This window comes from Aethalodelphis obliquidens, unplaced genomic scaffold, assembly GCF_003676395.1.
Source record: "Aethalodelphis obliquidens isolate GAN/ISIS:26980383/991018 unplaced genomic scaffold, ASM367639v1 scaffold10, whole genome shotgun sequence".
Lineage (NCBI taxonomy): Eukaryota > Metazoa > Chordata > Mammalia > Artiodactyla > Delphinidae > Aethalodelphis > Aethalodelphis obliquidens.
Window position 1 is genome coordinate 36,338,218 of NW_020837954.1, and position 16,917 is coordinate 36,355,134.

A 16,917-nucleotide genomic window follows, 5' to 3' on the forward strand; every position below is an offset into this window, starting at 1 on the left:
CAAAATATATAAACAGCTCATGCAGCTCAATATTAAAAAAACAAACAACCCAATCAAAAAATGGGCAGAAGACCTAAATAGACATTTCTCCAAAGAAGACATACAGATGGCCAAGAAGCACATGAAAAGCTGCTCAACATCACTAATTATTACAGAAATGCAAATCAGAACTACAATGAGGTATCACCTCACACCAGTTAGAATGGGCATCATCAGAAAATCTACAAACAACAAATGCTGGAGAAAAGTGAACCCTCTTGCACTGTTGGTGGGAATGTAAATTGATACAGCCCCTATGGAGAACAATACGGAGGGTCCTTAAAAAACTAAAAATAGAATTACCATATGACCCAGCAATCCCACTACGGGGCATATACTCAGAGAAAACCATAATTCAAAAAGACACATGCACCCCAATGTTCACTGCAGCACTATTTACAATAGCCAGGTCATGGAAGCAACCTAAATGCCCAACAACAGACAAAGGGATAAAGAATATGTGTTACCTATATACAATGGAATATTAGCCATAAAAAGGAACGAAATTGGGTCATTTGTAGAGACGTGGATGGATCTAGAGACTGTCATATAGAGTGAAGTAGTCAGAGTGAAAAACAAATATTATATATTAACGCATATATGTGGAACCTAGAAAAATGGTACAGATGAACCGGTTTGCAGGGCAGAAACAGAGACACAGATGTAGAGAACAAACGTATGGACACCAAGCGGGGAAAGTGGTGGGGGTGGGGGATGAATTGGGAGATACTGATTGACATATATACACTAATGTGTATAAAATAGATAACTAATAAGAACCTGCTGTATAAAAAATAAATAAAATTCAAAAAAAAAATTTGCTAATGCTCATCTTCACACACACAGCAAAACAGCATGGAAGTGTGTTCATTAACTTAGATTAGAGAAATGCAATCCATGGGTTAAAAGGGCCAAGAACTGGACTTGACATCACAACCCCTGCCTGTTCTCTTAATATGTATCATTAGCCAAATCATTTCATCAAATGTTAGGGACCACAACTGAGATTTCACCCCTAATAGAAGTTATATATGTTGAATCTGTGAAGTTTAGAAAAAGGCAGAGGTAAATATTGTTTAGTGTTAACAGAAGAAAGTAGGCATTTCTTTTGGGAAAAGTCAACATTATTCTAGGCAAGCATAAAAGCATTTAGTTCCACAATTCTCAGCATATTCCATTGCTGCTTATGGAATTCCTCACTAGTACATATCATATTTGGCTTTTAAGAGGGGGCTTCTACTTTCTAAAGAGATCAGACCTGGGTGCCTTGCTAACATTGCTCTTAATTTCATATCACCAGTGACTGACAGACTCCAGTAATACTGAGACTAAAGTTTGACTTTCTCTTCCCATTAGAATTTTGAGAGGGTCTTAGGCACCAGTCTGGTACTGACACTTTTGAAACGCATCCTTATCAACATCTCCATCACCACCATTATCCCCATCAGCACCACTAATCTTCACTAAGGCCTCACGTGGGATGGTCTCTATGCATTTGACACTCACAACAACTCTATGAGGAGGGTACTAGACCCTAAGCCCCATGAGAACAGGAACCTATCTGTTTTATTCACTCCAAATAGTCTGGATTTAGAAAAGTACCTGGTACTTAAGAGGTACTCCATGCATATTTACTGACTATTATATCATTTTACAGATGTATAAACTGAGACACAGTAAGTAAACTCATGTGCCCAAGATCATACTCTTGAACCAGAAGCTGGCTCTCTAGTTCTTACAAAGACAGATGTTGGAACATTCCCTAGGAAAGAGTAGAGATGGTCTTTGACTATGGGTGTAAACAAAATTGCTTTTATTTCTGAATTGGGTGGAAGCTGTGGTCCACTTTTCCTGCCTGTAGTTGTTTAAGAGAGAAGGAGCCATGTGTTTGGGACATGTTTTCCCCTTTTCTCCTTTCACCAAAACAACAACTAAAGATTCATTCTAAATTCAATACCTACTGCTGGCAAAGAGAGAATTCAGGTACCCCTTGGAGAGTCCCAAATGTTACCGTTTCCCCTTACTATTTTTAGAAAGATTTTAACTAGTTAAAATGTATCTGCTCATAGTAATCCAATGGCAAGTCCACATTTTTTATCTTTCATTTCCCAAGGAATTTTTTTTTTTTTTTTTTTTTGCGGTACGCGGGCCTCTCACTGTCGTGGCCTCTCCCGTTGCGGAGCACAGCCTCCGGACGCGCAGGTTCAGCGGCCATGGCTCACGGGCCCAGACGCTCCGCGGTATGTGGGATCCTCCTGGACCGGGGCATGAACCCGTGTCCCCTGCATCGGCAGGCAGACTCCCAACCACTGCACCACCAGGGAAGCCCCCAAGGAATGTTTTTTTAATTCCTCAAAAATGTAATCTTTGCAAATTCTTCTTAAAGATATATTCAAAATGATCCCAGTAGTTATCAGAATTTTAAAAAAATAATAAATTGGATACCTCTTTTCCTGCTACTTTACTCTCAGTACTTATTCCCCCATGGGTATCGGGTTCTGCTGCCAGAAAGGGAAGAACACACATTGCTTTAAAGTAATGAACTCTGCAGTATCAGTACTCAGTCATTCAATCAACAAACATCTCTGAAGTGCTGGAGCACAAAGAATAGTCGGATGTATGGGAAAATAAACATTTCTCTGTCTTTAAGAGCTTAACAGTCAACGTATGCGGACAGGGCACCTGTTCACTACGTATAACCCTACAAAGCAACATGCAGTAAATACTGAATAAATGACACAGTGGTGGGTGGTACAGGAGTACAGAGAAGGGAGAGATCACGTGCAGCTGGAGCAAGTGGGGAGGCGAACGGGGGAGGGGCAAAGCTGATCCCTGAGGAGGGAGCTGAAGTCATAGGATAGGTGACTAGTTGCTTTTATAAAATTGCAATTCAAGTGGCACATATCTTTTTCCTCGTAATATATTTTTTTCCCAAGCTCTCCTCCATTTGTCTAAATCTCGATGATTTCACTGTTCCATATTTTAAAGATGTGAACTCAAATTTTAAGTTTTGAGAACAAAAGTCTTTTCATAATTCAATAAAGGAATACCTTTGCCCTTGTCTTGCATTTAAAATAACCACTTTTTTGCTGTATGAGTTGCTATACTTTGCCTTTATTATAAGGCTGGTCATTCCTTTTTTTTCTTCTTTTTGACCGCACCGCATGCCGAACTTCCCTGACCAGGGATCGAACCCGTCCCCGCTTCAGTGGAAGCACAGAGTCCTAACCACTGAACCACCAGGGAAGTCCACCCTGGTCATTTATTTTAGCTTGACTTTATTTTGGTGAGGTATTAACTGCATTTCTGATATTCTTTAATCAAAATAAATCCACTGCATCTTTGACAAACTGGAACACATCTGAGTGTTGAACACTGTCTGAAATCTAGGCTAGAATAGCATATTTAAATTGGGCATATTTTTTCAAAGAGGATTTGCACAAAATGACAAAATGCCTGAATAATTTAAAGTTCTATGGCATCAATTATGAATTTATTTCTGGGATATGGATATTTGACCCTGGAATTATACAGCAGTGCCTGTGCTTCCAGAAAGAGATTGATGTGTTTGTTTTATAAAGTTTGTTCAAAAGCTGGAAATCCAAATCTCTTGTATCCTGTTTGGTATAGTAAAGCCAGCTTACCCTCCAAGCATCGGATACACTTTCATATAATTGCATTTGTTGCAAGTCTTTTCTGCTGACAGACTTGCCCTGATTGATTTTTTGAATTTTTAAAGTCATCTCTCTCCCTCTCTCTCTCTCTCTCTCTTTCTGCATTGTTTGAGCTTCATTACTGTTGTCAACCTCCACAGAATTCCTGGTTCATAACTAAAATACCCCTCTAAAAGGAGTGTGCCAAGTAGAATGACCTAGGAATGCAACAACAGAGATTTTTCAGCTTGGCAAAACTACCAAATCCAAAGACGCAGACCTACTAGAGAATGGACTTGAGGACACGGGGAGGGGGAAGGGTAAGCTGGGATGAAGTGAAAGAGTGGCATGGACATATATACACTACCAAATGTAAAAGAGATAGCTAGTGGGAAGCAGCCGCATAGCACAGGGAGATCAGCTCCGTGCTTTGTGACCACCTAGAGGGGTGGGATAGGAAGGGTGGGAGGGAGACTCAAGAGGGAGGACATATGGGGATATATGTATATGTATAGCTGATTCACTTTGTTATACAGCAGAAACTAACACACCATTGTAAAGCAATTATACTCCAATAAAGATGTTAAAAAGAAAACAAAACAAATCTACTTTCATTGTTTTCTCACCAGAGCAAAGGTCCACATTAAGCCCTTTTTTGCAAACACTTTGGAGAAGTCAGCTGCATTAGAATGTAGGGGATGAGGCCCTGTCAGGCAGCTTTCTTTGCTCCCCACCGCATACCCACTCCCAACAGCCTTCCCAAAAAGTCCTCCTAGTGTGTGATTTCAGTAACAAGCCACTCTGTGACTGCCAGGTGTGGAACGTTGCTATTAACAAGCCAGCAGTCAGCCTCCTTTTATGGAGTCGTAAATCCAGCAGGCTGGATTTGATCTTCCATGCTTGTTTTTTGCTGGCATGACAGACCCTTCCCCATGTGACAGCACACTCTACAGTGGCTGTAGGTCATCCTACATTCTGGTTTCTGAATTTCCAAGCATTAGGAAACACTATTTTCTCACTCAGGAGGGTCACGCATCTTCTTGTCACGGTAAACTCACTTTCAAAGGACCTGTGTTCCATGTCACCCATTTAACATGCTAGAATTATGACGCCATCCACAACCATATCTCAACTAGTTGTTAAGGCAGCTGTTAAAAGAGGGAAGCAAATTCCTGGACAGGGTTCAATGCCCCGCATTACCTCTCTGTGCTGCCTTCAGGGAAAACTGGCTGCTTTTTACATGCAGAATTAGCAGTTACAGTTTTTACTCTGCAGTTTCCATTCCAGAGTGTGAGCTTCCTAAGGGAAAGTGCCTCTGCTGAACTTCTACTGATGACATCACTCTCTAGAGGATAAAACTGCGGACATAGAACAAACCCCAGTAAAATCAATGCCAACTCCTAAAAGTGCTGGGTGAATCAAGTATAACCTGATTCAGAAAGAAGAGGCAGAAAATGAAGGCCTTTCTCTGGGAGAAAACACTGCAGCTTCTCTGGGTCATCTGAGTGTCTCTGCCTATTTAGTAGAACAACTTGATTTGATTCCTTTGGGAAAAGATTAGTTGATCGGAATGTCAAAATCTGTGAAATGAACCTCCCAGCTGGGAAAGAAAATGGACATTCCAGGAAGGCAGATTCTACTTGGGTCATAACAGTCAACTATTACAAATTAAATCTAACCACAGAGCAGTTCTCCATTTTCGCATTTGTAAAATGTATATAATGCTTTAAAAGGCTTTTTATTTTATATAAACTGATATGTTTTATTACAATATTTACTTTACTTTATTGGCAATAACCTGAATTCTCTGAATTCACAATAAGCATCTTGAAACTCCTCTTCTGAATAACCAAATTCTTCTCAAAATATGTCCTGTTATAAAGTGTTACAAAGCTACTTCTCAAAATCAGCGTGGAAGGCTTTTGAACACATGTCTTTTGAGCTCTATATTTTCTCAGGTACCTCAGAGGACAGAAAAGCCTGAGTCAGTGGATCCCACTTAAAACGTGAAGGGAAGAAATCCCTATAATAACAAACTATATGATCAAATTTAGTTGTTGTCTTGGGGACTGGCGAGGAAGGAACTCCCCCAAAAGAACTCTGCCTAAAAATTCATTAAAATACAGATTCATAAACAGATCCAAATTTGATATTTTACATACGACCACAACCATTGACTTCTTTTTCCAGAAGAGAGAAGGAAAAAGAGACAAAAGAAAATAACAAGTTAGGATAGGAAAAATTGCATGCATTCCAAATTTAAATCAATACCAAAAGGCATTAGGGAAGAAAATATGTACATTTCAGCCTTAATATTAACAGAAATCCTTGCTTCTTAATTCAAAAGGAATATTTTCCTTTAAATGAAGATGGCGTGATATAGCACCGGGCTTTCAATGGTCCCTCATCAAATATTAATTGTTGAGAATTCAGAAGTGGTAGACATATTGGAAATACACAGTCTGCCATCCAGTTATGATACTCCTAGAAAGGCACTACTGTAAGGCAGAATTCAGCTCTAAAATAAAACAAAGGATTGTTTCAAATGATTGTTGGCTACTTTGAGAATTCCCAAGAAAAATAATTTGTAAAATGTCTACCTTCTTATGTTAGTTGAATATTCTTCGGTCTACTTCAGGCTTATTCATTTCCTTCTTGTTTACTACTAATATACATACTTTCTTGCAATCAGAATTAACTCTAGTGTTGGAAAAAGTTGTCAGACAGAGAGTATAATCTACTGTCAAGTTATGTTGGTAAATTATTGAATCTAGCCCCCACTCTAAAACTTAGGAAACTCTGTCCTTAACTAACTGCTTTGGAGGCATTATTGAAGAGAGATCTGTGAACCTATGTCCTGGTAACTAAATGTGGAAAAGTTTCTTTTCTATCTGGAAGCAGACCAACAGAGAGCTCTAAATAGAAGCAGCTTAAGGGCTCAAAAGACTGCATAATTAGGTCTCTGCTTTACCTAAATGCACATGACAAACTTCCGGAATTGCTGAAAATCTGCTCCTTTTTACCACCATCAGTGAAATGAGAGCCACTTGGAGTTGGAAAACTGAGGCTGGAGCTGTGGCCATGAGCAAGGCACCTTCTCTCTCTTTGTTCACTTCCCTACAGTGTTGATTTGAAGCTCAAATGAGATGATGACTGTGGTGTGCAAACTACATCAGTTTAGAGGTGAAAGTTCTACAAACCATAATGTATAAGCAGAGCTATTGCCAGCAGGGCCACAGTGAATCTGCAATCCTGATGCTCAGTTGAGGTCATGAGAGTTATAACAACACTCTGCTCAGATTCAAGTGTGGTATGCAGATTCTTCAAAGGAAACTGCGAGAAAAAAGTTTGCTCTTCAAAGTTATTTAGAATGAGATTAAGGCAGTAACCTGGTAAATCCAGCCCCTGGCAGCAGGCGATCTTAATTCACTCAACAGTGATAAAATTGCTGTACTATTCTGAAAGCACTAGCATTGTGCAGAATCTGCAGGCATAAATGGTTAGAAACTGCAGCTGGAAGTTAACTCTAATTGTGATTTAACACTAATTAGTAACGGTCATTTTCATAATCCTATTTTCATAAGGCTCTTTGCCAAAGTTGTCAAGGATACCATTTGCTTCTCTGAAGGACCGTGATTATTCTGTGCTGGGCAACGTGTCTGATTCACGTTTCATTCCTTCAATTAGCAGGCACTACAGGCACTCTTCTGGTCATTGGCAATAAAGAGATTACAGAAAATACCTACTTTATGAAGCTCATTGTTCTACTGATAAAACAAAAATGTAAATAGGAAACCAAAGTACCGCAATCAGTGCTGTGAGAGAAGTAAGCGTAGATACTATAGAATACTTGAGTTTTATGGAGACCATGTATCTTTTGTTCCAACTGTGGACAATGTTTTTACTAGTGTTTTTTTCACGGGATAAAAACCATGGATTTGTGGTATGAATGTGCTCCCATATTTTGTTTAGCTGATATGGGGGGGGGGGGAGAAGGTAGTGAAGTTGGAACTTCCATTATCACATTCCTAGACTATTTCTTCAAAGATGCCAGTAATGACTATTGAAATACATGTAGTTTGCACCACATGTACACCAAGCAAATACTTTAGGCCTGTTTGATATCCAATTTCAGTATGTTTTCCATCCACAAAAGGTAATTGCTGTAGAGATGCTTCGTTGCTCACAGAAAAAAAGACATTCTGCGCTACTGGATTTCCCATGATAAGAATGCTTTCGGGAAAGAAAAACCATTGCTTAGTTCTGAGCCTGTGCTAATTCAAGAGTGAGTCTAAGCCGCTATTTCTTGCCACTGGAACATTAAAATATAGGACTGGTACTACACTCATCCATAAAGTTGCCAGCTGGCTTCAGCTGCCCTCTACTTAAAAACAGCGCCACCTGTGGAACTTAAAAACAGTGCCACCTGTGGAAAAGGACGCTGGCTTTACAGGGTGAAAAGAATGCTACAGGTACCTCTATTTCTGATTTTCCAGTTTAGAAGTGGTATTGGTCATTCTTGGAAATTTTTCTAAGTTTAAACGGGAATCTTAAATCACTGTAGGAGTGCAAGAATATTTTGCAAGTATTGATAATTATGCATTGCCTAGAAGTTATAAAAATCAATGCTGAATACTGATACTGCGGCACTTCCCCAGTAATACAGATCTGTATCAGCCACAACTGTTGACTTTAGAGTATTTCTAAAAATTACTCCTTCACACTTAATTTTAAAAACACAGGGTCGTTATGGACTGAATTTTTGTTTCCTACCTGCCCTCCCAATTTATGTATTGAAACCCTAACCCCTAGTGTGGCTGTACTTAAAGGGGCAGCCCCTAAGGAAGCAATCAAGGTTAAATGAAGTCATAAGAGTAGGCCCCTGATCCAGTGGAATCCTTATACAGTAAAAAGAGACACCAGAGAGCTCACACTCTCTTTCCCACACACACGCCCGGAGAAAAGGCCACGTGAGAACACAAGACAGCCGTCTGCAACCCAAGGAGAGAGTTCTCACCAGACGCCAACCCTGCCAACACCTTGATCTTGGACTTACAGCCTCCAGACTGTGAGAAAATAAATTTCTGTTTAACCACCCAGACTGTGTTAGTTTGTTATGGCTGTCTGAGCAGACTAATACAAGGGTTAAATGAATTCTGTTGAGGTGTTCCAGATTATCCTGTGTCTTGACCTAAGGGATTCAAAAATGTATGGTAAAAAGGAGTATCAACCAGAAGCAAGATAAGTCTCTGAAGCAACAGTGGAGGCATTTCTTTGAGACTACAACTAAAGGGTAAGCATCAGTTTGGCATCATTTTGGATCAATGTCCAATGGGCTCCACTCCATAAACACGCCTCCAAGTGTCCTGTCTCTAATTCCTTCAGCAATGAGTTGTGACAGCACTCGTGAGATGTTGCCACGAAGGATGCTCATTATGGACTCAGTGTCCAGTGGTTTTATTGGAATTTAGTCACACAGGTGGTCCTGTCTGGCACATACTAAAATGCCACACTCCTTGAAGGAAAGTAAATGTTTAGCATAAGCCACACTGTTTGGATAAGTAGCAGGTACCGTGAGCCACTCTTATTAGAGTGGTGGGAACTCTCTTGAAGTTCAAGTTCTCAGATGCCAGCCAAGGGCCCACTTTGTAAGCAGTTCTTTCAAAGTCCAGCAGTCAGGCTTGCTACATTTACTCTTTTTACACAATGGTAAAGATCATTGTGTAACAGGAGGCAGAATGAGCAGAAGTGCAGCGATTATGTTTAACGTCTGATTAGAATTCTTTAAGATTTACATATCACCTGTGCTGGTTGTGCTGTGTGCCTTCTCAGACCTGTCCCTGAGGGCTGGTCCTCAAGTTAATAAATACCATTCAGTCATTCCAGGAAATGGTATCTTGAATAGGTAAAATAAATAAATCATAAATAAAATCAGCAAGTGAGTCAACCTTCCTCTGTTGCTCTCCTAGGCCTCTTCTGAATATGTTTAAACATACTGAAACTATAGAACTGTCTTCTTATTATTGAAAAACATATACCAACCAGTCCTTTTGCTCAACTTAGTCAAGTTTCTGACTCTCATATGGGGGATCTTAATCTCCAGCAGTCTGGTAAAGCCTGTGGAATAGGCCTCATTCCAGAGGAGCTGCTTTAAATGCACAAAATAAAATACATAGTGTTGCAAAGGAAACATATTGTACTGAAATTCGGTTATCAAATTTTAAAACTGATTTGCAAGATAGTAATCTATGTGCTTTTTTATTAACACAATAACATTATTATCACAGCAGGTCTAATAACTATCATAATTATTAAGTACTGATGAGTGCAAACAACATTTTAGGATGTCTTCAACAAAAACATTATGCTATGGAAATATCTGTAATGTCTTTTGGTACTTCTAATAACACTGTAGTTTGTTATCAACTTTCATAATTGAAAAAAAGGCTAAATTTCACTTAGAAATTAAAGAAAATAACGATATAATAATTTTTCTCATCCAAATTTACAGGATGCAGGTAAAAATTTCAGGCTTCTAGTATCATAAGATCAGGGGTTCTTTAAATCATTCCATTCAGTTCACAAACAGTTGACCAAGGGCAAGCAGATCTGTTTTGTTTGACTATAGTGTTTTCAAAGACAAAGTAAATTAGTTACCAAAGTAATGTGATTTCACATAAAAATTCATACTTCTGGCTTGTCTGAAAAAAAATATGCAGACCAAGCAACCGTAGGCTGGTATTCCAAGGCAATGTACAAGCAGACTGAGTAGCAGCGGCCCTTCTACATATGGTGTGAACTTTCCAGTCTCCATAGCCACATGGCCTTGCCTTACTCACGTGTGTTATCTACCTGGCCCCTGTAGCCACCTCTTTTTTTGTTTTGTTTGTTTGGATTTTGTTTTTGTGTGCAGCCACCTCTTATATATGGCATTTTCCATTTCATTATGACCCTCTTGCTGGGTGGCAATTAGTAGAGATTTGCTTTCTAACAAAGGGGAAGAATTCTATTTGCATACCTACTGTCATCCCCATCTAACTTCCAGTCCTCTACTGTCAGCTATTGCCACACTAAGGCCCATAAGAGGCCACCTGCGTTAGTAAAGTTTCACTGAAGCACAACTATCCTCTTTTATTTATATACTATCTTTGGCTGCTGCTACGGACTGAATTGTGTTCCCCTAAAATCAATATGTTGAAGCCCTAATCCCCCAGTGGGATGATACTTGAAGAAAGAGTCTTGGGGAGATAATTAGGTTTAGATGAGGTCATGAGGGTCCTCATGATAAAATTAGTGCCTCTGTAAGAAGAGACCCTGGAGAAATTGCTTCCTCTCTCTATCTCTCTCCACCATACGAGGGCACAGCAAGAAGGCAGACGTTGCCAAACCAGAAATAAAAGAGCCCTTATCGGGGAACCGAATTGACCAGCGCCTTGATCCTGGACTTCACAACCTCCAGAACTGTGAGAAATAAATTCTTGTTGGTGAAGCCACCCAATCTATGGTGTTTTGTAATGGCAGCCCAAGTTAAGACAGCTAATATCACGCTACAATAGTGGGGTTGAGTAGTTGAGACAGAAACTGTGTGGCCCTCAAATTCTAAAATATCTACTATCTGGTCCTTGCCAGAAAAATTTTGCCAACCCCTGCTCTAGTTTTTGGATGAAATTACCAGCTATAGTTCTAGAAATTTTATATAGAGGGACCTAAGGATGGTTAGTGGGAGCTATATTTGCATAACAAACGTCTTATTTCTCCTTAATGGAGACGGAGGCAAGCAGCTAAAGCATTACCAAATTCCTCCCTACTACAGCCACCGAGAACTACACACTATAGAGCCACTGTATGTGCTTATGTGGCTAGAGCTGTAATCTATGAAGCCTGAAACCCTGAGTCCCAAATCTGCTCCCCCAACTTGGAGCTAGCCCTTAATTAATGGTTATGATAGCTAGGAGATATCAATAGCATGCTAAGGACATAGTCTTGATTCTACGATTCACAACCAATGTTCACTGAAAGAATGCTGAAAATAGTAGCAATAAGAACAAAATATTTTTTGTTAATAGCTCAATGGGGGAATGAAGTTAAAGTAATTGAGTGAATGAGAAACTCTGTACATTGTTGAGAGTGTGCCTGTAGGGTATTGTTGTAGGGGAAAAAAAGTCAGCTATTTTGGCAAACAAAAGCAACATGGTATAATCTAAAGAATATGGGTTTTAGAATCAGAAAGAGATGGACTCTGACCCGTAATTTATTTGGCAACTTGCTGCCTCACTCTCAGAACCTCAACCTCCTCATCAATGAAATGGAGATTATACTGCCTCGTCTGTGGGTTGTTGATATTTAATAAGATTAATTATTATATGCAAAATATGTTGACGTGCATGGCTATAAAATAGGCTCTCAAAATGGTAGCTATTCTCATGAATCATTTCTTTACAGTTTCTCTTCTTTATGAAAATACTTTTTTTCTGAGAATAAAGTGACACTGATTAGCAATACACCCACATTCGAGTTATTGAGACCATCTATCAATTGCAAAAGGGCAAGAAAGATTTTTTAAAAATAAACAAACAAAAAACCTGACACGTTATAACAAGGAACAAGGGAAGAAGCCGTGTGATATAACTAGCACACTGGCACCTACAGAGGCAGGAGCTCCGTTCCTGGGTCCCATTAAAAAAACAGCACGAGCTTTCTGTCTCTACCACCATCAGAGACAGACACGCTGGTATGTGTGCTCAGCTCTTATAACCAACGTGTGTGTGTGTGCGCATGTGTAATGTGCACATGCTCAGATGTGTGAAAGAGAAAAAGAGATGATAGAGCTTTGTGATTAACTCATCTTGAAGAACCAAAATTTATTTGCCACTGGTGAGTTTTCTTAATTATCCCTCTTTGACACCTTTCATTGCAAATATATCAGTCGGTTACTTAATATTAATTTCTTTAGGTCTGAGTTCCCTCATGTGTTTTGAAGGGAAAATAACTGCCCTTTTTCCCCCACAGGAATATTATAAACATCAGATGAGATGATGTGTAGACAACAGTGCTTTGAGGAGGACAGTGACAAATAATATCTGTCCTGAGGACTGTAAGGACAGATCTGAGTTTTCGTAAGCTTGTAGTACGTGGGAAGGTTCTAAAACTGGCAAAATGTATATTGGGAAGATTTAATAAGACATAAGAGTTTCAAATACCCACCAGGTAGCCTTGTAGAAGAGAAGGTAGAACACAGACCTAAGGAGACACATTTCTGTGTAATACTAGACAGGACTGCCTAATGAACGAGCAGGTGCCCTGTCTGGTACCCCTCTTCCAGGTTTATCATTACCTTAACTCTCAATTACTTGTACAAATAGATGTTTCACATATTTGCATTTCACATAATAGTTGCACTTGGCTGTCATCTCCTTGAGCGTGGCGACTGTGTATTTAGTCCTCGTGCTCTCTACAGCTCTTTACATTTTGTCTTGCGGGTTGTGGATGCTCAATAACTATTTGTTAACAAAATATAAACTGAAACTGCTATTCAAATATAAATCAAGTGTTGTGACACTAGTACGAATATGACTCCTGAAGTCTTATCCTCTCTTAGAACCCTGAGCAGAGAATTACGTTGATTTGCTTACTTATGCACATTTCTTTGTTGCTGCAGTATAGATGTTAATTTGTCTCTTGGATTGATTTTTTTCTCCATGTTAACTAGCAGGAAGGTTCTATTTAAGGGGTTAGTGGAAGGAAAGGCTTGTTATTTCAAAATACTTCATCATAGACAGGTAATCACCTTAGATGAAATTCCTTAAGTGCTGTTATCCAAACATCTATTTCACTGTTGGCAATAAAAGAGCCCTCGCCAATGTCCAATGACCTATAAGTCAGAGCTAGGAGGTTTCTTTATGCAAATTAAAGTTGTGCCACACTCATCAATAAAAAAGAAAACAGCAAGAAGATTAAAATTGCAGCAGCCATGCAAAGTAAAGGATTCCTAAATCTATTTATAGGATATGTCAGTATGGCTAATTATTTTTTGAGATAGTGTGTTTGAAAGAATTAATGGGGAATGAGCTTTATGAATTGACTATTAAATGAGAGGGAGGGTGTAAAGAGAATCAGGCATATAAAGTAGGCAACCAGTTTGATTAATCTTACTAGCTTTAAAAGATCCACATAATAAAGTAAGAGACACTGATATTAATTTTATGGCAGTATTATAAACCCCAAGAATTAACTAATTATATTATAGTACAGTTTGTTTCTCCTCAAGTCTGTTTTTCATTTTGCACTTAAATGATAAAGATTCAAATCTCTACCCATGTACTCAGGGTTTTTATCCCCTCTTTAAAAAGTAAACAAAATATAAAGAAAGGGGGAAAAAATCATGTCACTTTACATTGATGGGAATGTGCTACTATGAAATAAAATCACTTTACCACTCTTCAACTAATAGCATATAAGGTATTAACCCTCTAGATGCTAATAAGTGGAAGTGGGTCCAGACAACATACCCGTTTCCTTAGATTGCAAGTAAGAGTGAGATTCCTTGAGAATGAGTTTGCAAAAGCTGTATAAAAGTCCAGGACTTTAAGCAAGGCTTCTCGCTTGATGATGTGGAGGTCACAGTATGTCAGTGCTCGGACATTGGCACAGGCATGAGCAAGGGTGGTTTCCTTCCAGAAGATGTCTCCAAATACATCCCCTTTCCCTGGAAAACAATTAAGATACAGATATTCAAGTATCTACACTTGTTTTTATCCTAGTCACGATATTTTATTCAGTTTCATATATGGTATTGGTTGTCTAGCGTAATTTGGAGTCTAAGTATATAAGACCATCTATATACATGTAACAATGTACAACATTTTCATATAATAGGTAAAGTAACATCATCTTAAATTCAGCTCTTGAAGGAAATCTGGAGTGGCTTGAATAAATGAAATCCAACAGAGAAGCCAAGAACCTCATTTTAACAAATAGTTTCATTATCTTCTGCCACCTTAACTTTTCGCATTCTGACCAGAAGGAGCAAAGGTGACGTCTTAGGCTCATCCTTTCTTCTGCTCCTTCTGCTAGAAATGACAGTAAGAGGCAATATACAAGGATCTCCTGTTATAGCCTTTATAGATCTGGAACTGACTTGACATACGTTAAACATACATTATTCAGCAACTAAGTCTTGTGCTCCAGGCAAACAAAACCTCACCATCACTGATTCCCAAAGGATATCCTTCTCTTTTCACCGAGCCAAACTTTATGCAAGGCCTCAGGGCCAGGGAGAGAGCTCTAGTCCACAATAATAGAGCCGAAGAGGCTAAATTGGGTAAAACATGGAGGCCCAGATTTGCTATGTCATAAACAGTTCCAAAAAGGGTGCTGTACTGTAGTCAAATGTGGATGTCTTTTTAAAATTCTAGTATTCTAGAACACAGGAATCAACTATTCACTTCAGAGCAACGCCCACTGGTGACCTGAAATCAATAGTTCACCATCCTGAGTCAAGAGTACTTAGTTGCCCAAACAAAGGGAAATGAAGAAGCTTCAGAGATTAAGTGCTGAAAGGCTTTTCTGCTGAGGCAATTCCGTAAGTGTCCCTGGCTTCTGAAGGGCTGTCAACTGTGTTCTCTGTTCTTCTGTAGGAAAGGGAAAGTTTTAAAGAGAAAAAAGACGGGGAATATTTCTAGGTGAAAAAAAAAAAAAATCTTCCTAGAGCCACGCTACCAAAGATTTATTCTTTCTGCACTCTAACCACAGAGATGAGTGAATATCTGCTCTCATTATTAAGATTAAAGTCAGAACTGACAGGAAAAAAGAAGAAGAAAGACTACTTGTAACACTTCAGGCCAGTCAGACCACTGGAAAGAAAAGATAGTGTGTTAACCAGAGAAATAAGAGAGAGGGGGAGGGAGAGAGAACAAGACAGAGACACAGAGAGAGACAGAGAGAGAGAGGATGAGGCTGAGTGAGATTACAGATTCTTTGCCCACCCCACACAGGCAGTTTGGAAATCCTTAGAGAACCACGAGGCACTCTGGTATGGAGAGAGAAAACATATATATTATTGAGGAGGTGGTTAAAACCACCATGTGATCAAATGATCAGCATAAAATAACCATAATAGATATTTAATAAATCTTGAGCAGTATCATTTGTTACCTGACCCTCCCCAAATTCCCTTTAGTTCATGACACTGATGAACGACTTAAATGTCTGATAGTCATATATTTGTCCAAGGAAGGATAACTAGAGACCTGAGAGCCAAATAAGGTGTCTGAGGTTATACAGCATCAAAGTAACCTAAGGGAGACTTTAACTACAGAAATTTAAAAGATAAACCCTACCTCCACTTAGATGAATTTCAGAAATCCATAAACGGCATTACCTTTAAACTAGTAATTCCAATTATAGGTATTTACTCTAATTGCATTATCAGAAGTACCAAAATTGCTTATAAGAATGTTCACTGAAGTGATATTTATAATAGCCATAAAAGGTAGAAACAAGATAAATATGAATGAAAAAATAAATAAATTATGGAATATTATGCAGCCACTAAATATCATAAATTTTTTAAAGTAACAGAGAAATGTTCATATTATGTAAAATAACAAAAGCAGGATTATCAAATCATACATATAGTATTATCTCATTTTATACACCCTCTTCTCCCCAGAAACACACACATGTACACACAAAGCGAATGAATCAAATAGTAGGTTTTCTCTCATTACAGGCTAATGGATGAGTTTTATTACGTCTTATAAGTTACTTGTATTATTTTTTTAAACAGAAGAGATCAACAGCTATTATATTTTCTTAGTCCCCCGTGCTATGGAAATAACAGGGCATTGATCCGCTTCTCGTTCCTTTTCCTCTATTGTATTGCTACTCTTTCTTTACTGGCTTTTACCTTGAAGAATGAAAAATGATTACATTTCTCTCTGATTCATTTCTGAAACCTTTTCTCAAGTTATCATTTATAATACAAGCTCTGACCCACTTATAAGTACTCATCACTTTTCAACTATTTGATTTTCATGGATAGTAACCACAATAATAATTACTAGTGCCTTTGACTCAGTAATTTCGCTTCTGGGAATCAATCAAAAGATTAAGAACAAACACATGTAATATTCACTGGAGTGCTATTAATCATAACTTCAGATTGGCAAAAATATCCAATGAAAACAGAAATCTATATCTATATATAAATTCATATAGAATTAAA

The 16,917-nt window shown here is 38.6% G+C and overlaps 1 protein-coding gene across 2 annotated transcripts in view; it reads right to left on the reverse strand.

Moving 5' to 3' along the window:
- Positions 1 to 16,917, reverse strand: part of KCNH5 (potassium voltage-gated channel subfamily H member 5) — a 326,164-nt gene that overhangs the window by 32,516 nt on the left and 276,731 nt on the right. Inside the window, exon 10 of one of the 2 annotated variants that reach the window (XM_027111440.1) lies at positions 14,201 to 14,397. The exons of the other annotated variant lie outside the window; for it this stretch is intronic. Coding sequence (XP_026967241.1) covers positions 14,201 to 14,397 — 197 coding nt within the window. The remainder of the gene's footprint in view (positions 1 to 14,200; positions 14,398 to 16,917) is intronic. 2 annotated transcript variants of the gene reach the window in all.